Below are 24,578 nucleotides of genomic sequence, written 5' to 3' on the forward strand. Positions count from 1 at the left end.
GTAACCAGTAAAGTGAGCTGTGAAAATCTGAAATTTATACAGTATTAATATCAATCCTCAGAACAGGCACAGTTGCATATGGCTATACCTTTCATGCCTATTTCGTCCAGACAGTTTTGTGGACTTCTCTGCATTGGTGTATTGAAACCTAAGGAAGAAAGATACAGGAACAGAAGGGAAAAAACATCATGGTCGGGAAAGTTAGATACTAGTTATACATAGGGAAACCTGGTTTAACTAAAAAAAAAAAATCTCCAGAACCACCTGACAACAGGCTGTTTACAAACTCTCATCAGTTCACAATGGTGACTCAGAGTCAAAACAGGAGGTCCACGGGCAAACTACGCCCAGTTGCAAAATCAACAACTGGACGGCTTGACCCCAAGAGATTACTTTTCAGCGTAAAACCATCCCAGCTTTCTTCTGACAGCTATCTAATTGCAGTTCAGTTTTAGTCATGTCTGGTTAACTTTTCAAGCTGACTTCAAAATATCTCAAAGAAGCAATGGTTACTCAATTTTGAAAAATGCAACCATCAGGAAAAGTGATAATTCAGCATTATGTATTAGAACTGAGTTGGAACACTAAGGGATTCATTTATTGGATATGTACCTTTCATCACCTGTTACCCTAATTGACATTGTTCAAAAGCCAAATTTATGTTTGTTATGTGGATTAACCTTCTCTTCCTTCAAACAAAACTGTAATTTAACAAAAGGGTCAGTGATTATTAACACCCCCTTTTTCTAAGACAAACACATATAAATCCCCTTCCTCTATTTTCTAGATATAAACTGAACCTCCTTCACATTTGGGCAATTCTAAAATTAAATTATCCGTGCCCCTCAAAGAGATATTTATACAAAGTACTTTCTAAATTATAGTTTCTAGTTTATCTGCAATTATTTAAAAAATAGCCCCTCTCCCAAAACAGACCCAATTTAGGTAGGCACAAGCCTAGGTTTCATATGGCAAATACCACACTAATTAACCACAACTTAGAATGACACATTTTTAAAATGTCATAATTATTCACATAATTTCCTTATTTGAAAGTGGAAGAGATGGTAATACAATCTGTAGTGATCTGAACATAGTAAGACATTTTATTACTACACACAGAATTCTTATTTAACAAAACCCACTCATTTGAACCTCTCAAGGCTTTATGTAAATAGTAAAAGTCTAAATCATTTCTGTATCTTTTCAATACATACAAAAATGCAAATTCAATGTTTCTAATGTATAAAGTGGAAGCCCAAATGCTGATTTTTCAATGAATAGGTAAGATATAATTTGGGCACACCTGTTAGAAAGGTGTTTAGACAATTTAATTCTTTTTCTGTTTACTGAACATAATCTTTACTAATAGCACTGCTGCTGCTGCTGCTGCTGCTGCTGCTGTCACTTCAGTCGTGTCCAACTCTGTGCGACCCTGTAGATGACAGCCTACGAGGCTCCCCCGTCCCTGGGATTCTCCAGGCAAGAACACTGGAGTGGGTTGCCATTTCCTTCTCCAACCCATGAAAGTGAAAAGTGAAAGTGAAGTCGCTCAGTCGTGTCCGACTATCAAAGATCAATCCAGAAATGGTAAACTTATGGTTCCCATGACTTGTGGACTCTAGTGAGATTTTACTACATTAATATTCTACAGAGACGGTTGGATGGCATCACCAACTCGATGGAAATCAGTTTGAGCAAGCCCCAGGAGTTGGTGATGGACAGGGAAGCCTGGCACGCTGCAGTCCATGGGGTCGCAAAGAGTTGGACACGACTGAGCGACTGAACTGAATATTCAACAGAACATACATTTTTAGAAGGATGCAAATTTCTACTCCTCTATATCCAGAAATTAAATTTTAATCCAGCAAAGCAAATGGATGTTTATCACTTATACAGAACACAGAAATAGGTCCTGAATATATGTAAACTTCATATACCTTAACTAATAACATGAAACAAAATGGAATTTCCTATTTCATGGCAGCCTGGAAGGATAATTATATAATAAACGACAATAAGAAAAAGTCACTCATCATATAGTCTAGTCTTTATTGAAAGACTTAACTTCAACTGTGGTTTACAGCTTTGGCTTAAGTTGGCCAGTCATTTCAGCCTCTCAGTGCCAGCAGACATGAAAATCAAGTGGTAATGGCATGAGGGGAAATACTAGTAGAGAGATCAGAGCAAAGAAGGTGGTAGTCAGAAACACATCACCAAAAATAAACCTCAAAGTGATTATGAAATAAACATTTTCTTGCTTGCCAAAGAATCTTTGCTGCTGTTTTTAATGAACATGGAAAAGGCAACGATTCTTAGGCTTAAACTGGATCAAGATAGCACTGACTTCACTCTGTGTTATAAAATAGTCTTGAGTCTGTGTTAGCTTGATAGTTGTATTTTAAATGGTACATTTCATTTGGATAAGTAGCTTTATATTTTAAAAACCATTTAATAAGAAATATTAATAATTTCCATTAACTGAACTGAGCACGTAATCTTGTTCTTTCAGATTAAGATGAAAAGACTTCAGTCATATGTTTACTATGCAGTATTAACTAGTCTGGTGTTGCAACAAGCTACTTAAGTTACTGGCAGACCAAAAAAGGCAAACTGAGAGTTTAGTTCAAGTTTCACATATATTTAAGAAAATTTTAACTAGGAGGCATAACTGAATAATTTGAGTGTTCTCCTTATAAAATATAAAGTAAATTTTCCATAACATCCCCCAAAGATACTAACCATGAACAAAAGAAATAAGGGTAAACTTTATAATAGATGAATGTAATAAATGAGTACTGTGGTTAAAACTAAAGTGCCATAAAAAATTTGGCCTGAAGACGAACAACTTCAGACTCTGTAAATTTTCATATTTAATAAATTTCTAAATGGGGGGAAGAAGGAAAATACCAAAATTACTGTGGAGACCAATTTACAAAACCATTATTTTAAAGCTAATTATAAGACTTCAAAAGTTTAAAAACCAGTAATTTTTGGGTGCTAACTGTATCTTATAGTATAACTGTAAAGAGGTTTTTTTTTTTTCATTTTGGTGCCCAGATTTCAAAACATTTCAAATACACTGCCTAAACATTTGCACCCCCTAGCTGTTAGGATTCAAATAGATAAGAGTTTTATTTTACATTCCTGTTATGATAGAAATTTGAGGCAGGTTTTATGCACATGGCCTGAAAAATACCTCAGAATCAAGTGTTAATCTTACCCAATCGAATCATTTACAAACTCTACACTCATACAGCTCAGCCTCTGTTCAGACTTGTCATCCCATGCACACTACCCACAAGGAAAAAATTAATTAAAAATAAAAGTCACAACTCTGTGTACTATTTAAGCTGAATATCCAATTATAAATTGGTACATCAAACTGTCTAAATAAGATGTTTTAACAATCTTGTTAAAAAAATTCTTGGGCAAAATATATCTAATTTTAAAAAACACCCCAAGATTTTTTAAAAACGCTTGTACTATACAACTTATAGAACCTTGAAATAGGCTTACAAGGTTTTAATCAAGGTATTTACATACCAGATGATGTAAAGCAAAAAGAGAAAAAAGAAAAAAAATATCTAATTTCCAATGACATTTTAAAATGTACTAATGCATCAGATTTGTATGAAATTAAAGTTAAGGCTTTTTCTGTCATTTGTAGAATTTTAATCTTACATAGTAGCCAACCTTGGAAATGTCAGTCTTAAACATTCTTATTCATCCATTGCATTCAATGCAGTGGAGTGTGTTAAGTGTTACTTCAAATAATTACATTGTTGCTACTTCTATGTTGAAGCATGCTTTTAAAACACTGTATTCAATATTTACAATGTATATCATTTAAACTTCATGTAAAAGCATAGGTATGACTGTCTGACTTTTAATACAAACACCATACTTGGGATTTTCCCCCCAAAATGAAATGTAGTTTACTACAGTTTTAATTATGAACACTTTTTAAAGTTTTAAAAATATGTCTTAATGTGAACCACCAACATTTGCTCAAGGCAGACAATGCTGTTCCTTATTTAGGTTACAAAATTTCTTTTATCAGTCTGGTTTCAGTTTCTTTAGGCACAGAGAAAGTATTTCCTCCAAAGCGACTTCAAAATCATGCATTTCTTCTCAATATCACTTTTTTTTTCCTCCTGACTTCAAATGTGGTCCACCACGGGGGAGGGGAGGGGAGTATCAAAATTCAGGATGAACTTATATGTGATTCCCAGTTTTTCACGGTCCTCCCTTTTTTGCTCTTTTAAAAACACAGTGAGTTAAAATACTGAACAGCAAGATAAAAATGGAATAGTATCTAAGAATCAAAATGTATTTACCCATTTCTCCTATTATATCAAAATTTGTAGTCAGAATTTTTTATTCACTTTATTTTAGTTTTTATACACAAAGAAAAATCATGTTCATATCCATCATGAACAAAAACTTAAAAAGGCAGAACTAGAAGACATGTGTCCTTCACCAAAGCAAAGCTGTGCTAAAGGTTCCAAACATTTCAATTTTTAAAATAAATATTTTCATTTTCCGATGCCTACTTTCATGTCTTCAGAGTGTCACAAGGAAATTGAAGCTATCATGAATTACATTTTGTTGAGAGTCCCCGCTCACTGTGTCTGGTAACTGGCCATGCCATATCCAGCTTGGTTGGGAGGAGGTATTACAGGGGGAGGGGCTTGTCCTTGGGGAGGCTGAGCACCAAATCCACCCATCCAAGCAGCTGAAGGTGATTGACTTGGAAGAAAGAAAGAAAAAAAAAAACTTCAGCAAACACAAGTAAAAAAAAATCATCTATACATTTACACAGAAATCAAGCAGAGCCTAATCACAGATTAGACAAGGAATCAAGATACCTACAACAAAGAGCAAAGAAATAAATGTTACATATCTAGCCATATGTGCAAAATATATGTTCTAATATTAGTCTTAAATTTCTGTTTAGACAACATAATGCTGTCTGACAAATATCTCAAAGCTGATTTTTTTTAAAAATGACAAATGATTCAACACATCTACCCTCCAAATATTGAACAAATAGTAGATACGTATATCAATTTAAAAAACACATGTTTACATTGGAAGGGGGAGGAGCAACTGCTGAGAATAAAGATCCAGGCTGGCCCAGGGGAAAATAGTACAAGGAACAACGCAATTGATCCATAAAACAAAAAGGGTAAGCTGTTTTGAATTAGATAAATCTTGGGAGACTTCTCACACAAGTTAATAGGCATAAAGCACTAAATTTCTCAACATAAATAAGACAAAAGATCTTTTCCATGCAAAAGTAAATAAGTAAATAAAATGGTGTTTAGAAATATAAGTCAAACTCTATTAGCTGCTCCTAGAGGACACAGCAGATGCTATCCCAATCTCCCTTTCCACCCAGATTATAAAGAGCAAAGTGGCAGCATTTTTCATAAAGTTTCTACAATGCTTATAATACCACATAGTTCAATGTATTTAATTTAAAAAGATTCTCCCCAGGAAAACATACTTTTAGATTCCTTTTGTTTGAACTTTATGTTTCTACACTGGAAAAACTCAAAACAACTTACTCTACTCCAAATCCTTGTTGATTCCATGGCTGCCCGTATACTCCATAAGGCGGTACTTGCCACCCATTTGCCATATACTGTCCATACTGTTGTGGGTTTCCATAAACTTGGCTCCACTGGCCCCACTGACTATAGTCAACCTAGGAAAAAGCAAATCACTGTTTTAGGAAACGAGTAAGAAACACAGTATTTGAAGAAAGTGGGAGACAAGGAAGAGAAAAACTAAGTAAGCACCCTTATGTGAATAGGACTCTGTTATTTATCATTGTCTAAGTTTATTGGGGTGGTGACACCTGTGAAAAGAAAGTATTAAGATTCAGTTAATACCGCAAAATAATCACTTTTGAAATAGCATTAATAAAATCAACTGAAAGCAGCTATATGCTTTATTTTTTGTTTGCTCTCTTTTACAGACTTTCTAAAGCTCTTATGTAGATATGTAAGACGGAAACCTTAAAAAGTGCTATGAAAAATCGAATTACCTGCTGAAAGTTTTTAGTCATATCAGGAGATTCTTTACCCCAATAGCATTTAACAACATGTCCTTCAATTGTAGTACCATTCACCGAAACAATAGCATGAGCCGCACTTTCATGGGTAGAAAATCTAAGAGAGGAAGAGAAGGAGGTTTTTTTTTTAAATTTAGTAATACAGAAACCCCTTAGTTTAAACCTATCGACTTGGTATTCTCCTAAAGCACATCATGCAGGCAGTTTAAAGTTATATATTGCAAAGAAGTACTAAATTAACAAACACACACTTGTGGGGATCAAATAATATAACTGAAAGGAATGGATCACATGTAAGGTAGAATTATACCTGACAAATGAATAGCCCTTTTCTGGAAAAACTCTGATTTCCATAATTTGCCCAAATGGTGAGAAGGTCTGCCTCATAAGCTGATCTGAAAAATAAACATACAAAAAATGTAAAAATATTTAAGGTTCATATTATCAAGAAATTACTACTAATGATGATGAAGCTCCACAGAGAAGGCAACTAGGAAAAAAGATTCACTATACCTGTTAAGCCAGAAGCAATTCCTCCACAGTACACAGTACAGTTTTTTGGACTTGACTGGTTTACTACATCTTCAAATCTCAACTGCTTAGTGTTATCTGTATGCAGAAAGAAAGAAAAAAGTGTTGACAGTTATACAGCATTATAAAATGGGTTACTGTAATACTATAAAGATATGAGATATGCCTCACTGTGGGGAGAAACAGAACTTTTTTCTCCTTGACACTACTGATTTGATCTATAAAACCAGCTGGTTCATAGCTTCAAATATACTTACATCAAAGCCCAGTTATTTTCAGATAAATATATCGAAAACAAAATGAGTCTTACAATGCTAACAAAATTAAATTTTAAGAAATTAAGACTATACTAATAGATGATTTTGTGAAGTATCCTTAAAAACATATAAAAGCAGATGCATCTTACTTTCTTGTGTACTTTTAGGTGCAGGTGGTTTACGTGTGGCCCAATTGGTTCTGATTTGACGACCACCCAACCACTGACCTCCCATATGCACAATTGCATTTTCTGCATCCTGTGAAGGAAAAAAAGAAAAGAGCGATTACCAACACAGAAAATAACAGTATACAAGACTCACTAAGATGAAATAAAATGTTGGCATTTCTGGATACAAAAATCTTATCAGTAAATGACTCATTACAGCAATGTTTATTTATACATTTTAAGATACTAGGAACAGCATTTAAGCATCAAGGGAAATTTATAATTCAAACATGCAGGGAGAAAAATCACAATCCCACTGATAACCAAGAAAAGAGACAGTTGTTTTAAAATATCTTGTTGATCTGTAACATAACTTTTACTGTAGAGTATCTAAAAACTCTTGATATTATGGTCTAAATCACCTTACCCCTTACCAAATCTACATTCTAATAGCAATGGATTATGATTATGACAGGCCTTCCCAGGTGATGTTAGTGGTAAAGAACCTGCCTGCCAATGCAGGAGACTAAGAGAGAAGGGTTCGATCTCTGGGTCAGGAAGATATCTTGGAGGAGGACATAGCAACCCACTCCAGTATTCTTGCCTGGAGAATCCCATGGCCTGAGAAGCCTGGTGGACTACAGTCCCTGGGATCACAAAGAGTTGGACACGGCTGAAGTGACTTAGCACATACGCGTGCACACATGACTATGACACGAGATTTAAAACTTAAGACAAAAAACTTCTGCGCTGATTTATAATGTTTTAAAAAAAAACTTTTTTTTTGGCCATGCCACATGGTATGCAAGATCTTAGTTCCCCAACCAGAGATCGAATCCATACGCTCTGCAGTGGAAATGCAGAGTCCTAATCACTGGAACGCCAGGGAATTCCCCCCAAAATGAGTTTAGATTATAGAGGTTAATGTGCATTTGCAATGAATCTAAGCAAAAAAAGAATATGACTCCAAGGCCTTCCCTGGTGGTCCAGTGGCTGGGATTCTGGGCTCCCAATGCAGGGGGCCTGGGACCAATCCCTGGTCAGGGAACTAGATCCTACATGCCTCAAACTAAAGAGTCTGCATGCGCAGGGAAAACTAGAAATCACACGTGCCACAACTAAGACTTAGAACAGCACCCCCCGCCCCCCACCAAATACAACTCTTGTCCCTTTATCTTACTGCTTCAATAAAATGTGCAATTTGTTGTTGAAACTGTTCCAAAATGTTAATATCAAAGCCCATTGTATTATCTGATGTTACAGCTAATGCATATGCTTAGATATTTGGTACCCTTTTCTTGAATATATGCAAAAATCAATATGAATTGCCTAAAATTTCATTTCTGTAACTTGCTGTAGTCACTACCATCCCAGCTACAAAAATACAGATAATATAATTAAAAAGTTAAAATTGAGATTTTCATGGTTAAGACAAATATAATTTATAACCTCAAATTCTGAGGTTAGCTCGTGAGTCCTAATTTTGAGTTTCATTTCTAAACATCTTACTCATACCAAGTCACAACTGCAAACTTCAATATTCTTTCTTATCATCACCTTATAACCAGTCTATCTTTTCTCATTTATTTCTAAGCTTATGGAAAAAAAGAAAAAAAAGAACTATGCCCTATTACAAAATCACACAATCATCGTGTTTGTTGTTAACATCCAAAAACATTTACTGATGACTGAATTTTGTATTAAATTCAAATTGAACTGAAAGAACATACCAGTTTATTATAAAAAGACACAAAGCCATAGCCTTTGGATTTTCCAGTTGCCATGTCTTTAACTACTCGGGCATCCCTGTGAAAAGAAGCACAGCTAAATGAGGGAAGTGAGAGTCATTCTCAAAATAAAAACTAAAAGGAACCACACACACTGTATTGTGAGCATTTTTTTAAATAAAATTTCAGTTAGCCCTAATTAACTACAGCCATTCCTGAACTCTCCCTAACGCTTCTTTACCTGTTAGAAAAAAGCAGTAGGACAAAAACATGTAATAAACATGCAACCTAATCAAATAGCCTGTGCTTTCTAAACTAAATGCTCAAATCTGAAGATTAATAGGAACAATAGTTTCCTTTGCTAATATTCTATTGGCTAGTGTCCTCTAAGGTTTACTGGTTCTATAAATTACTGTAACAATGCTAACTACTTTACCATGCAAACTCTAAATAGTTAAATGTTTTCTGCCTAGTGATACAAAATATATGAAATATTAAAAAATTGAAAAAGAGGAAAAAATAGGAATTAAAAAGGCATACATGGCCTGTTAACAGATTTCTTTATTTTTCTTGGTCAATTCTCTACCATCATTTTGGAGTTTGGGCAGCTGTAAATTTTGAAAAATTGACATTTTCAGAAATTTAAGAAAGGAGAATAAAAAACTAACAACAATGCTAAGCACACCAGTACGAAAACAACAAATTTACACAGAAATTTTAGTGAGTAAGTTAAAATGATTGGAAATATAGAACTCCACTGAATATAGAATGTTAAAATGTAAATACTAAAATATGTATATATAAATAATGTATAATAATAATAAATAGAAATGAGAAAAAAATCTACAACTGAGTTCCAGTGTGCACAGTTCCTTGCAGTTAGCCTTCAAGATCCTGTCCATTCTTATGAGCAATTCTGCAAAATAACCAGAATGCTATTACTTTTAATTGTGACTTGGACTTCAGAAAAACTGCAGGTCTCAGGTATAAATAAAGATTGAAAAACAGCAACCTGTATTATTTTTTACACTGATTTTTAAAACAGTACTACTTACCACATTTATTAGAGATTAAAAAGCAAAGCAAATATCAAAACAGAAAATTAAGAATTACATCTATCAAATAAAATCTACAGAACAACAAACTGTAGAGAGAAATATTGTTGTTCTTAGGTGAAACATATTTTTGTAAAGTACTAAAACATTTAACTTAAATCTATAGGAAATAAATACATAAAATAATGTGATTTTAACTAGATAAATTGTGATAAACATTTTACAGAACTTGTAACCACTTTTAATTTTCCAATATATTAGATCAAGTAACAATACAGTAAAATCTGAGCATAAACTTCGTTTAAAAAAAAAAAAATAAATCAAACCACAATTTGGCCCTAACTAGCAGAATTAAACACCACTAACAAAAAATAATCTACTAATTAATCCCACATTTATGGCTCAGACATTGAAACATTTTAATACTGTAATAGTGCTACTTTTCAGCTAAAATATCAAAACACATTTATCATTATAATAACATATAAATTTCTAATTTCACAATATACCCAAGGATTTCCCTACTTTTCCCCACTTATAAATTCCTTCTATAAAAGTTTAATACACAACTGAAATCACATTTAATTTTGGTTAACCTGTATCTTTAACCACCAAATTTTGGAAACATTTGACAAAAGCTAGAGTTTATAATAGGCATTACCACCCAAACATCTGCTTTAAAGATAACAAATAGAATCACTTAAAATTTTTTCACATGTTATACACAGGATTAGATGAAAACAAGACCCCAAAACATTGAAATGACATTAACATTTTCAACAACATCTACTAATCAAAAAAACCAAACAAACAACAAACAAAAAAAATCACACTAACTAGGGAAAGAAACTCTTAACTCTGATACAAGTTCATCATATACAATTTTGCCTACTGGTATTGAATATAGTATTGATTATGATACTTACGATATTTTACCAAAGGGGGCAAATGCTGATTTGATATCTTCTGTTGTAATTTCTGGACTCAAATCTCCAACAAACACGTGGAAATGATCTGAAATCAAAGCATTTAGTAATCAAATATTTAAGAAGTCAGGGACTAAACCTTTCTTAGGCAACACTAAAAGGAAGAAAAAGCCCTATGTGAGCTGGTAATGCTGCCAGGATAATTTCACAACTCTTCCGTAAAATGCAGCAGGAGTACTTACTGGAAGTATCTTTTTTCTGGCTACTTGGTGTTGTTGCCCAGTTTACTTTGACCTCCTAAAAATAAAGATTATATTTCATAAAATTATTAGGCATGTCATTATTACTCATAACACTTACCACTTATTAAAATCATTTATCAAGCAGAATGAATTTTGGTAAAAGCACTAAGCTGAAGAAAACAAAACCATCACTTGGCAGAGCTGAGTATTTGTTTAAAAACTTGCTAAGAAAGAACACAAACTAATCTGACATGCACAGATATACTCATCAGGTGCCATCATTTATGATCTTACCTTTCCCAAAATTTTTCTCCCATTCATAGCAGCTAATGCAGCAGCTGCATCTCTGTGTTCATAAAATTCCACAAAGCAATATGGGTCATTGCTTGTATGCTGCAAAACAGAAAATCCAACAGAAGAGTTGACCCTTCTGCTATCGGGTTGCTGAGAAGAAAATCCAGGAGAAAACATTACTGATAGCTAGGAATGTATGAGGTGAGACTGCATAAGCTTATGAAAGCCTAACACTTTACAAAGCCTAACACTTTATAAGATTTACACCTATACCTGGCTTTGTACCTCAGAATATTGTTGTACTCAAACAGAACTACAAAGCAGTAGAGAATCATGACTATCAATATTAAATAAAAATACAGGATTCTGGTGAAATAAGTTAAATATAGAACAGAAGTTTATACTAAACAAAACCTCAAGCTCAGATCTGAGAGGTGAGGACCACTCCTTACCACTGCTCTCCTCTCCCAACATTATTTTCAAAGGGATAAACTCTATTTACGCATCATAATCCTTCATAAACTGTATCCCATGACCATAAAAAAATACAGAAATGAACCAACTTTACAAACTTTACTCCTGATCGAAACTAGGATTAGTACTATACATGATGAGACAAGATTATGTATTTCTCTGGATAAGGAAGGAATAAGAATGGAAACCAAAAAATTTCAGATTTATAATCAAGTGTTGAAATGAAATCCCTTTCAAAAGCTTTGAAAGCATTGGAGATTCCATACACTTTGAATTTGGCCTTCCAAAGACCAGAAAAATGTACTAGTGATTAAGAAAAGGTTTTCTGAAAATGTCTGAATAAAATATTCCAAGGCAAAGGTATGATTTTACATCAGAAAATGCCAATATAAGAGTGTCTAATACAACACCAATAAATATTAAATAAACAACAATATAAAATTATCAACAATAAACAACAAAAAAACACAATATAAAAGAAAGCACCTAAATTATAGCAACTATATGACCTATGAACCAAAATGGAAATGAACTTTTATAAGACGGCAACCTATAATGAAGAGCTATACAATTGTACAAATATATTTTTTATGTAGGCTAAAAATATTCATCACTGTTCAATGTAAAATACACTAAAAATAATATTTAAAATGCAGCAATTCCAGTTGCACTTACAAGGGATTAAAAATACCAGATAAAATAAAGCTCTTTTCAACAACCACTGTTTTTCATTCCAGGAAAGTTTTAGAAGAAAAATCCAAAATAAGACGTCTAAAACAATAGTGGTGAAGCAACCAGAAGGCATTTCCTTGAGGGAAAAAAAGTGTAATTGTTAATACTGACATGAAAACTATGGACTCGCATACAAAATCCTATTGTTGTAGCCACGTGAACGGGAACGTTGTTGTACTTACGAGGCAGAGAAAGGAAACAGGGGTAAAGACTCCAAAGAGAAATACACATTCAAATTCCTTTTGTGAAAGAGAGTTGACATTTACCAGAAACATTCATTGAAGAAAGGATCTCAAAGTAAGAAAGAAGCTAAATCTGTGCTAGTCAGCTTTCTTCCTTATCCTACCTCTTTTGCCCTGATGGTCTCAAAGGAAAACGTGGTTAACTAGTAAAACGTACAGGAATCCAATGGTAGAAGTATAATAACTATGACAGGCTTCAGGTAATTGGCTACTTGTGCATAGTGTTTGCAAATTTATCTAACTAGTAGTAGGCCTGATCCCATTCAATGTCCATACATACATGTGAACACACACGCTTAGATATTCGTATCACACTGCATTTCATCTCACTTAAGACACCATTGATTTTTTTGGTCACTATCAGAGATGTTACAATTTTTTAACATTTGCCTTAGAATTGGTAATATACACTTATTATAGTATATGGAGGTGGAGCTTCCCAGGTGGCGCTAGTGGTAAAGAATCTGCCTGCCAATGAAAGAGCCCTTAAGAAACTCAGGTTTGATCCCTGGGTTGGCAAGATCCCCTGGAGGAGGGCGTGGCAATCCACTCCAGTATCCCTTCCTGGAGACTCCCATGGACAGAGGAGCCTGGCGGGCTACAGGCCATGGGGTGGCAAAGAGCCAGACATGACACAGTATCTGAACACACACATACCCACATGTATACAGGGAAAACAGCTAGAGTCTAAGATACAGTATCTAAAGTAGAACATCGTAAGGGCAAGAAAGATTTCTCACACACTGAAATGAAATTGATGAAAGGAAACCAATACTCGGCAGTGGAGTTCATGGCCTTTGAAAGCTTTCCATTTACTCCACTACCCAGGGACACTATGGGGGCTTCCCTGGCGGTCCAGTGGTTAAGACCCATGCTTCCAATGCAAGGGGCATGGCTCAGATCCCTAACATACCACGTGCTGCGCAGCCAAAGGAAAAAAAATATTAAAACTGACTGTGTCCTTACCTTCGTGTTGTCACCAATTTTTGTTGGATGACATAAATATCAAAGCAGAGAAATATGAGACTTTAAAACTATTTACAAGTTCAAGTGTAGAGTTGTAGAATACGGATAAATCATGAAAGTTCACTTCAAACCCTTCCACCCTCAAGTGGCTGATTGTGCATATAAGTTAATTAAAAAAAAAAAAATGTTTGTCAAAACACTTTCTAGTGACTTTCCACTTTCTCACATTCCATTCTTTCCTAAACACACTCCAGTCAGTTTCTAACCCAACCACGGCAAGGAAAGTTTGTGCTGAGCTCACCAATGACCTCTCTGCCCATCTTTGTGATCCCTTTTCTTCCTCATCTTGACTTTCAAGCAGATTTCAACACAGTTGACAACTCTCCTCCTCTTCAAAATATTCTCCTCTAGATTCCACCATATTCTCTTGGTTTTCCTATTTCCTCACTGGAAATCTTTCTGAGGGCCTTTTTCCCTCTTAACTCAAACTATCACTGTCACTTAAGCGTTGAGGAAAGCCTGGCAAGCTGCAGTTCACAGGGTCACCAAGAGTCGGATATGACTTAGCAACTGAACGGCAAGTGCTGAGATGCACCAGGGCTGGCACCTAGGCCCCCCTACTCTCTCCTCTCTCAGTGCTATCTCTAGCTCTACGAACTACATCTTATCCAGGCCCATGGCTTCAAATATCACTGCAAGCCAGTATCATCAGCATTGGCCTCCCCAGAGTTCCAAAATATTTATCCAACTGCCTACATATAATGTCCATTTATTGATATATGTCTAAAACACATTTTAAATTTAACACTGCCAACACAGAGCATGATTCTCACCACTCCCCCCATCCATCCCGTGCCCCCTTCAGTCATGTTCATTTTACCAAATAAACAGCATTACCACCCACACAACCACAAACAAGAATCTTCGGGGGTTTTCTTGCTGTCTTTATTTCCCTGTGTCCCATGGCCAATCCAGTCCTACCGACGCTGCCTCCAGAATACGTCTTAAATTTATCTACCTCTACTTCTGTGGCTACCACTCTTATGAACAAGTTCCCCGCAGCATCTCTTACCCTGACTAGTGAAATAGACACAGCTAGTTTCCTTCTCCTTTCGCCCTTGCCCCCTACAATCCGTCCTCCCTCCAACAGTCATTTTCCAGTCACCTTTAAAATGCATATAAGACTAGAGAAAGTCCCAGCCCTGCAATGAAGACCCAGCACAGCCCCTCCCCCAAAATCTAACAGGAATACTTTACCATCCTACCTAAAGCCCCGGGTGCAACCACGATAAAATCCAAGCACCCCGTCACGGCCGGTACTGCCCTACTGATTCCAAACCCTGCCTGCCTGCTCACTTCCCACCGTTCACCAGGCTCCAGCCACCTGGTCTTTGGTTCCTCAAACACCCAAGCTAACTACCAACTCAAGGCTTTTGTATGGGCTGTTCCCTCTGCCTCCAGCTCTTAATATGGACAGCACCATCCTGTTAGTCCCATCTCAGCTCAAAGAGGTGATGATTTCTGACAGCAGTCATTACCAGGCTGGTCCCATACCCAACATCCACAGTCTGAAAAAGATGCATTTGATCCTTTAAAATGTGGCTGAGTCAACTACCCGCTGATGAGAGAGATTTCTGGATCACAGACCATAACCAAAAAGCCTCAACATTCAATTAGGCAACTTCTGTTCCCGTCTCCTTATGAACCATTATTATTACATTCACAAAACAGATGCCAATGGCAGGACGCCTCCCCTCACCACCCAGGCTACACGGCACCAACACTCCACTCATCATCACGGAACGTTCATCCTCTTCAAAGCTCTTATCCCTATCCAGAATGACCGTTGACGGTTTTCCGTAACAGTTTACTGTTGTTGACAACACTCTCATTTGTTCGTGAACTCCTGGGCACCTTGCTGGTCTAGCTCTGCAGTATGTTCCCAACGCTCTGAACGGCGCCAAGTACAGAGGAAATGTTTGATGAATGAAAAGGGAGAATGAGTAATAATCAAAGACAGGAAGGAAAAAAGAGGTAACATACCAGACAGAGATAATTACTGTTAGTTAGGAAAGGAGATCAAAAGGCCACTTGGCTTTATAGGTTTTTAATAGTTTCTCCCGTCTCAGGACATCACACAAACTCCTCAACACAGCTCTGGACCCTGATGAATGCTCCTGCCTCATCTCCTGGCATCTCAGCAGACGAATCCCATTCCAAACTTCACCATGTTATGGTTTTTATTTCTCTCTCAATCTCACAAGAACTCCCACTCTCTGTCTACCGGGCTGGATCAACATTCTTCTCTCTACCTGGATTCCCTTCTTTCTCAGATTCCTATCTAGCCAGTTTCCACTATCCTTTCTGGTTTCAGCTGAGACACGGAATCCTCCAAGAACCCTCCCCTGACTGAAGACTGTGTGGCCTATATGCTCCTAGAGCACTTGAAACTGTCAGCTTCCACAACATTTACTATCCTATTATCATCTGTGCCTGTTAACTCCTCTGTCTCCCTCATTAGACTGGAGAATTCTATGGGGCGAGGAACTGTTTTATTCACCACTGTATCCTTAGCACTTACCATGGTACCTGGCACAAACTGAATAGTCAAAAAAAAAAAAAAAAAAGAAGTATTAAATAAAAAAGAAGAAGAGAATAAACTGAAATACAAGTCATTGACCAGAAAAGTATAAAAAGTAAGATTTTGGGGGGAGAAAAGGAAAGCAAATTCACAATTCAATTCAGACTGCTACCTTTATCAAGCTGCTCAAGCAGCATTTACTAAAAATGCTCAGGATGCCTGTGTGGCACTATGGTCATAATAAGCCAACGTTCTGCACACACCATCCCCTGAACTTCAAGTGTAACACTCTTACTGTAAATAGATGAAATATCACCTTTTGAGATAAGCTCTAACAACTTTTTATAAGCAGCATCGCCTGAAGATAGCATCATCATGAAGGCCTATTTGAAAATAAGGGCACACTTTGTCCTCTCGACTTCTAAACCTAGTTTGTCAGTCAAAGCAAACAAGTCAACACAACAAACACTCATCTCTCCATCTAGTAACCTGAGGCTTCAAATGATACAAATCAACTCATGTATCTCAAAATGGTAAACATTATGCTAACTGTCAGCACCTGGAACTGGGAAGCTCTTACCTCTGTGATCATTTTACAGCTTTTACAGGGTCCAATCTGACTGAATAACTGAAGAATAAGAACTTCTGTCACATCTCTGGAGAGGTTACCTACGTATCTGTATAGGAAGAGAGAAAAAAAAAAAACAACTATCAGCAATTTCCCTTCAGCTCTGGCTCTAAAGCACTATCATTTACACATCATTTTTTATTTCAACTTCCTCTCTCTTCAATAAAATTTTTCCAATTAAGCCTGACTCTTTGTGTGTAAGATTAACTCTCAGCTAGGAAAGCATAACTGTTTTTAGGGCACTAAAGTTATCACTTCAAAAGACTTTATAAAGAGCAAATCAATGTGATTTTGCATACCCCCCAAAGCATATTATTCTGCAGCCTATATATCATTTTCTCATCTGTTAGAATAAAAATAGTAAATTTAAACCAGTCTCAAGAAAACTACAATGTTTAGATGTGAAACACAATTTAAAATAATGTATAACACACACAGTACCACAAATATTGACTCGTTAAAACACCCAATCATAGAGGGTTATCAGATGTAAGGTTAGTTTATCTTAGACCCTCAACCAAAGCAATTACGTGATCAAGAACAGAATCAAAGTTATAGCAAAACACACAAGAAATTGAAGGATTTTTTTTTCTGTCTTGGTAATAAAACTGTCATTGATGGTACGTCTTCAGTATTTTGTTTCAGGAGAGCAGGGTAAAATAACAAAATTTCCTCAGCTAAAATGCATCAAATCAACAAAATACATCTTTATGTAGATAACAATGCAAATATAAAGATTTCGCTAAAAATTCAGAAAAAATTAAAGACAAATTCAGGCATACTTTTGACTACAACATATCTAAAAATTTGTGTTTTTTTTAAATTACAAGTTGAACATACACATTTTATGTGAGAAATTTAATACACAGGTTAAGTTTAAAAGGAAAGGACGCTGTCACTCAAAGGTGACCACCTCGGATCACTGATCTATCTCAATCTAGCTGAATAAACTTCTCAAGTCTTTCCGGTACTCAGTGTATGATTCCTAAAACTCACATCTGTTATGATCCTCATAAACCAAACAATATTTGTAAAATGTAGACACTTTTCTTCTGGAAAGGAAAACAAGCTTTACTTTCCTAACTATAATATATAACATCTGGAAACAATGTATTGAGACCAATATAAGCCTTGCATCTACAGTTGCCATAGTTTAAGCTGGGACACTCTGAAAGGGAAAACAAGACTGAGAAAGGTAAGGTTAAGTGTAAAAGAAGAAAATCTGATTAAGAATGAACAGCAACTTTCTTCTTTACCTAAGAATTTCATCGTAATGGGTCCCAATAACTTTAACACACTCTAAAAATGAAACATAAGTCCAATGTTACTTGAATGGAAGACTAAATAAGTGACAAACTGGTTGAGGTCCACTATGTTACCTTCTTTGTTACATTTAAAGTAGAGCAGACCCATGAGTAGGCTGTGCAGGACACACTCCCAGCAGTAGTGAAAGGTTACAGACTACCGAGCTAGCCAGACAATCACCCGTCTCCTTTTTTTTTTTTTTTTAAACCCATAGCAGTTTGTGAGTCTGTATCCTTGGAATTTTTTATACAAGGTAGACTTCACTTTCACTTTTCACTTTCATGCACTGGAGAAGGAAATGGCAACCCACTCCAGTGTTCTTGCCTGGAGAATCCCAGGGATGGGGGAGCCTGGTGGGCTGCCGTCTATGGGGTCGCACAGAGTCGGACACGACTGAAGCGACTTAGCAGCAGCAGACCTAGCTATAAAGAACAGTGACCTTGGTCTCTGAAGTGTTAAAACTCATCTAACCTAAAATAGTAATAGTTAGCTCATTTCTAAGTGGAGAAGTTAATGGCAACCCACTCCAGTATTCTTGCCTAGAGAATCCTATGGACAGGGCTGTTGTCTATAGGGTCGCACAGAGTCGGACACGACTGAAGCGACTTAGCGTGCATGCATGCATTGGAGAAGGAAATGGCAACCCACTCCAATGTTCTTGCCTGGAGAATCCCAGGGACAGGGGAGCCTGGTGGGCTGCCGTCTGTGGGGTCGCACAGAGTCAGAAAAGACTGAAGCGATTTAGCAGCAGCAGCTCATTTCTGAGAATAGGAGTTTCACTATCAAAGCTAACTAGTAACAAAGTAAAAAGTATCGCTTTTATGTAACAAACTGTAGATGATTTAAATAATTTTAAGTTTGTATGAGTGTTTAAACATCTTTCCAGGAAAAACTGCATGGGCATCCTGTTTCATAGGATCTTTATTCCAAATCAATCTATTTCTAATTAATACAGATTCTGAAGAACTTCTAGAGGCACATTTAGATATATTAATTTACATTTCAAGCAACAAAGAGTAAAAGGTTAATTTTAGAATGTCATGAAATACTTATAGAAAAAGTCCAGGTTTAAGGTTTCCTACTTTTCAAATATTTTCACTAAAAGTTCAGTGGTAAAGCAACAAACTCCAGAAGCTAAGATAAAAATGGCCTTCCATAACCACATGTACGACATCTGAATCCGACAGGATAAAAAGGATATAATTCAACACATAATTTCACCTAAGTTATACCCAAATCTCAAGACTGCCTTTTCCTTCACTCAGAGCTCTGTAATTCATTCATCTACATTTGCCTTCATCCTCCATACAACTTAATACCGAAATATCTCGTAACTTTTAAAACACTATACAGCTTAAGTACCATGACATTATTATAAAGTTTCTGTCCCAAAATAAATACTAGCAAAAATATTCAAGGCTTGCTCTGGCAAAAATATCACATCTTGGTAGTATACTGAAATATTACCTTTTCCTTCTAAATTATACATCATTTCTACGCTTTTTTTCTGCTTTGGTTATGAGGCAGTCAACATATTCTAACATTCCAAGGATTTAAATATAAAATTTCTACTTGAAGAACACAGAATAACAGAAAAAGACAAAAAGCTCAAATGCTCATATCTGACAATTCAAAGAGAAAATACTTAGGAAATTCTGAAACACTTTTTAACTCAAAGTGGGGAAAAAGTATATGTTAGGTCTATTTTGTCTTGTAAGAATAGGAACTGTAGGAATTAACACATTAAAAATGGAAAATGGTGTCTTTATTCCCTAACATCAGGGTTAAAATCAAATTTGAGACTAGAACTTGGCAGTTTCACAGTAGGCAAAAGTCCACATTGCCAAACTACTTCCTATGTCGAACTGCGCAGAATTTTAAGAACACCATGCCTTTCAGAAGACTAATCACACTTTCCATCGCTGACTGTGCTCTCACTCTGAAAAGATTAGCCGTACCGAGGTCAAAATTATCAGCACTTTTACACAAGATGCTATGGCTAAGTAACATTTTTGGTTTTGTTCTTGCAAATTCTTATGTAAGAGAAGATTTTGCAACAATATCCTTCAATGGGCCTCTAATGAACTGATCAATTTATCAATATTTCGTTTTAGGAAGGAGGCAGGGCAGAAGAAAGGTACAGGAGGTATAAGTGAACTGACCAACTATAAAAGGAATATCAACACACACACACACATATATTTTAGAGAAACAGAATATGATTAAATTGAATGAGAGGCTTAATTTAATTTCAGGCCCAATACAGCCAAACCCTTGGTAGAGTAATCAATTTTATAATAAGATTTAATAGTATTTACTTCTGCTATTGCCCTTGGATGGTCAGATTATCCCTAAATCAATGGTTTATTTCCTCCTTTTGACTGAGTCTCTGTTAGGAAGAAAACAGTCTACAAGATGGCTCTGCACACCACGGTGTAACCCCACATCCACAATTCCTCTTCATTGTGGTACATCAAATAGATGAAGAAAATGAACCTACAGTAGAGCACCATTACCATTTAATGCTGTGTAACAGATTCAGAAATACCATGGATCAAATCACTGCGCTCAAAGTTACCCACAACACAAATCTGAAATGTGAATCCTACAAGGTAGGTGTTACACAGAATTTTTCTCATTTGTTTTTTTAGATCCCAAATTACCCAGTATATATTAGCTCCCCCCACCTCCCGCAAATGTCAAATGAGAACAAAGAACGTCAGAAAACAGACCTTCAAAGCAACTATATGACAAACTTTAGTCTCAACATCAAAGCAATTCTATATCACTTTAAATACCATCAAATAAATTAGTAATACTGTAGGTAATGAATATTTAAAGACCTACCTAGGCTATAAACACCATATTGTTTTCTGATGATAGAACCATATGTCTTAGCTTGTGTGTGTCTGCAGGAAAAAAACCTCACTAGTAACACACAGGCATTTTAAGGAAACAGTTTAAGATAAACTTTGTTAAGAGTACATTGTTTTAAAACATACCAACCACTTTAAAGCCCAAACCAAAGATCACAATATAAAATAAAAGAAGGATCTCCATAAATAAACAAAACCCCTACTAGATATCAATCTCTAAAGTCACCTTCAAATTTTTCATGATGTTACTTGTATCTAAAAGAACCTTTTAAGAATACGTAAAATATGCATTACTTTTATTAAAATCTGACAAAAATGTAATTGTGAAACATTTGCTTTTATCTCAAAATTGTACGTTTGAGGTTTAAAATATATATATATAAATCAACAGACCACACCATGTATGACCATGTCTGCCTATATATAATTTTAAATCAATCAGGATTTCTTTAAAAAACGGACTTAATATTAAATTTAGTGAAAAGAAGTAAAATCATTGTAAAATATTTGAGTACCTCTTACGTTCCAGGCAGGGGTAAGACCTAGGAAGATGTAGCAGTCCTTGTCTAAAAAAAAAAACAACAAACCTTCCCATGGAGAAGAGTGGGAGCAGGAAAAAGGAAGAAAAGCGAACATGTGCTGACATCTGACATGCAGGCACAACCAGGCTCAAGATGTTTCAGTACTTATATGTATACATGTCACATTTTTAGACAGCTGTAAACATACTGAGAAAGAACAGGAGTTTGGAGAAGGTTGAGGTAAGAATTCTTAAGTGACAAATTAGTCTGTGGAGTAAGATCTGATAGAGATGGAAGATGCAAAGTAGTTATATGAATTAAGGCTACTGCAACAGCATTTTATTTAGCATGATAAAAACCAGGAATTCTTCATCAGAAACAGATACAATTAAAGTGAAACGTGCCTCAAGAATTAACCAATTATTCAGTAGCTATTATGATGCAATGATGACATTTCAGAGTTTTAAATACAATGTAACTTTCCTCCTTGTTAAATACAAGCTTGCTAGGCCTAAATTCACCCTTCCCAGATGCTTCCTTCCAAGAACACATTGCTAACTAAATCCCAAGTCTTGGCTTCAACAGATGTCAAAAGGACAAATTTCAAGCTTGTCCCAATTCTCTCTTCTGGGAAGACAGCAGAAATGGAAGACAGCACAAAACATACACGGAAAACCTCTACTTAAGCAGGCTTTTCATCCAAGCATTATATGTGCTTCAGCTGGCCTCAAATTCTCAAAAAGAATAGCAGATACTTTAGGAAGACATTAGAGAAACAGGAACAAATAGTGTAATCTACCCCTCCCAACAAGACAAGAAGCCAAACTTGTACCAATATTGAACACAGATATCTACCTTCTTGACCGAACACACTTTCCTTGCTAGAAGTAGAGAAGAAAAACTGGTCAAACTTCCTGAGTACCCATCCACCTTCGTCTATTCCCCCCAAAGTAATTTCCCCAACAGACAGTAGAGCCAAGTGGACTATGATCCTATCAATACCAGGCAGAGGAAAGAGAAAACAAAGCAGCGACCTGACTGACTCCCTGCACTGGAGGCAGGTGTGCTGAGCTTCGAAACGTTAGGAAAACCCAAGGTACCCAACTTAAAACATTTAACTAGGAATTACTCACGCTTCAAAAAAAAAAAAAAAAAAAGCAGGAAAAAAAGAAAGGAGTGCCACATTATTTGCAAAGGAATGCAAATGCTGAGTCATCACTCTTCAGTAGAAAGGCAAGGAAACTAGAAAAAGCAATTGGAAGATGAAATTCATTCATTATACTGGGCTTCAGGTAAAGAGCAACAGCAAGATCGAAGAAAGAGCGCTCAAAAGACACACATCGAAGAGCTGATTTAAAAAAAAAACAACACAAAACAAAGCAAAACAAAAAAACCTCTACTTATCCAATTCTGAAGGTCTCGACCCAAGAAACAGATTAGGAGGAGGTAACACCAATGAGAGCAAAAGCAGTTTAACAACTGGTTGTCAGTTTAGCGTAGGTAGCGCTCAAAGTAAACTTCATCATCCAAGAAGGGAAAAGATGCTCCGGCGGCAAGAGGCATCCCTTTCTCACTCTCAAAGTAGCGGGCGCTGGGCGAGTGTTTCTGACAGCGTGGGCGCGGGCACGTGGGGCAGAGTAGGGGCTAGAGTTGCGGGCGAGCGTCCGGCTTCCTCCGGGAGTTCAACTTAGGGAGAAGAGCCGGCAGCGACTGGAGCCGGGGACGTGAAGGGCGCGAGGGCCGATTCCTCGCGACCCACAGCGGGAGGTGGCTGCGATCCCACCCCCAGGCCCACCCCCACCAGGCCCGGCCCCCATGGTCGGGGGGGTGGGGGGGGACCCGCAGCTCCCGGCCCAGCCCAGGGCTCCCAAAGCAGACGGAGAGCAGGAGCTCTCCCGGGCCTGACAGGCTCTGCCGTGCAGAAACCCAGCTTAGAAAGGGCGTGCAAAGAAGGGCGCTAGAGGGAAAGGTCCAAGCGAGCCCCGGACCCCAGGAAGTGACTGTATTTGGGGGGGAAGGGAGGGCTTCCCTTCCAAGGAAAAAAGGGACAGATGAGGAATGCACTTCGCGTCCGCGCCACCGCGGCCAGGGATCCACCGAGAAGTCCCAGCTTCGGCCCCGCACTCCTGCTCCCTCCCACAGCATCCCGCGGTGCCAGGGGGCCTCCCAGCGCCTGGTACCCCCTCCGTCTCGGGTACTCACAGAGTCCGGGGCTGCCCGTCGTCTTCCATCATGGTGGGTGCGACGGAGCGATCCCGGGACAAGGGGGAGGGCAGGGCCGGGGAGGGGAGGGGGTGGGGAGGAAGGGGAGGGGGGCTCCGGGCACCGGCTGGGGACAGAGGAAAAGGCACCGAACCCTGCTCTCGGGCTTTCTCCCCCCAGCCCGCTCCGGACACTGCGCTCCAACCAGGAGGAGCAGGAGGAGGAGGAGGATGGACAAAATGGCCGCCGCCACCAGCCAGGCAGGAAACGGGGCAGAGCGCAGGCGCGGCCCGCCAGGTCACTGCTCAGGCCGGCGGCGACGACCTGCAAGGGGGATCGCTAAGAGGGGAGGAAGACGGGCCGCTGAGAGAACCCGGTGCGGTGTCACGGCGAACCACGTCGTCGCTGTGCGCCGGCCGGTCGGCGAAACCCAGCCAGCTCGAGTCAAAAAAAAGAGAGAGAGAGAACCGCCGGGAAGGTAATGTGTCTGTGAATTGTGGTCCTAGAAATGAGAGAGGGAATCACTGCTCCAGAGGACTTCTGGGAACTGTAGTCCAAAGGAGACGGCCGGCACCAGCGGGGCGCTGGGACGCGGAGAAGAGACTTCTGGGTAGTGTAGTCGTCTGTGAGGCGTGCGGCGACCAGGAAGTCGGCGTGCTGGGAGGGGAGCGGGGGGAGAATAAAAGCTACAGTAAGAGGCGGGGAAACGAGGTGCGGGAAAGCCCCGTCTCGGAGGTAGACTACAAGTCCCAGAGTGCCTCGCGCTGGGG

At 37.7% G+C, this 24,578-nt stretch overlaps 1 protein-coding gene across 2 annotated transcripts; it reads right to left on the reverse strand.

The window, feature by feature from the left end:
- Positions 1–4,363: 4,363 nt before the first annotated feature.
- Positions 4,364–24,312, reverse strand: TIAL1 (TIA1 cytotoxic granule associated RNA binding protein like 1). 2 transcript variants are annotated; one of them, XM_052661191.1, is made up of 12 exons: positions 23,809–24,312; positions 16,857–16,953; positions 11,282–11,380; positions 10,988–11,042; positions 10,746–10,833; positions 8,768–8,843; positions 7,020–7,128; positions 6,596–6,691; positions 6,393–6,477; positions 6,056–6,179; positions 5,574–5,713; positions 4,364–4,752 (listed from the first exon to the last, which is right to left on the reverse strand). In XM_052661191.1, the coding sequence occupies exons 1-12, from the start codon at positions 23,838–23,840 to the stop codon at positions 4,626–4,628; spliced, it is 1,128 nt and encodes a 375-aa protein (XP_052517151.1). In that variant the 5' UTR covers positions 23,841–24,312; the 3' UTR covers positions 4,364–4,625. The 2 variants fall into 2 exon arrangements, with proteins under 2 accessions (XP_052517151.1, XP_052517150.1); XM_052661190.1 differs by having other exon boundaries at positions 11,282–11,431.
- Between the last annotated feature and the right edge of the window lie 266 nt (positions 24,313–24,578).

The sequence above is a fragment of the Budorcas taxicolor genome, chromosome 23 (genome assembly GCF_023091745.1).
Source record: "Budorcas taxicolor isolate Tak-1 chromosome 23, Takin1.1, whole genome shotgun sequence".
NCBI lineage: Eukaryota > Metazoa > Chordata > Mammalia > Artiodactyla > Bovidae > Budorcas > Budorcas taxicolor.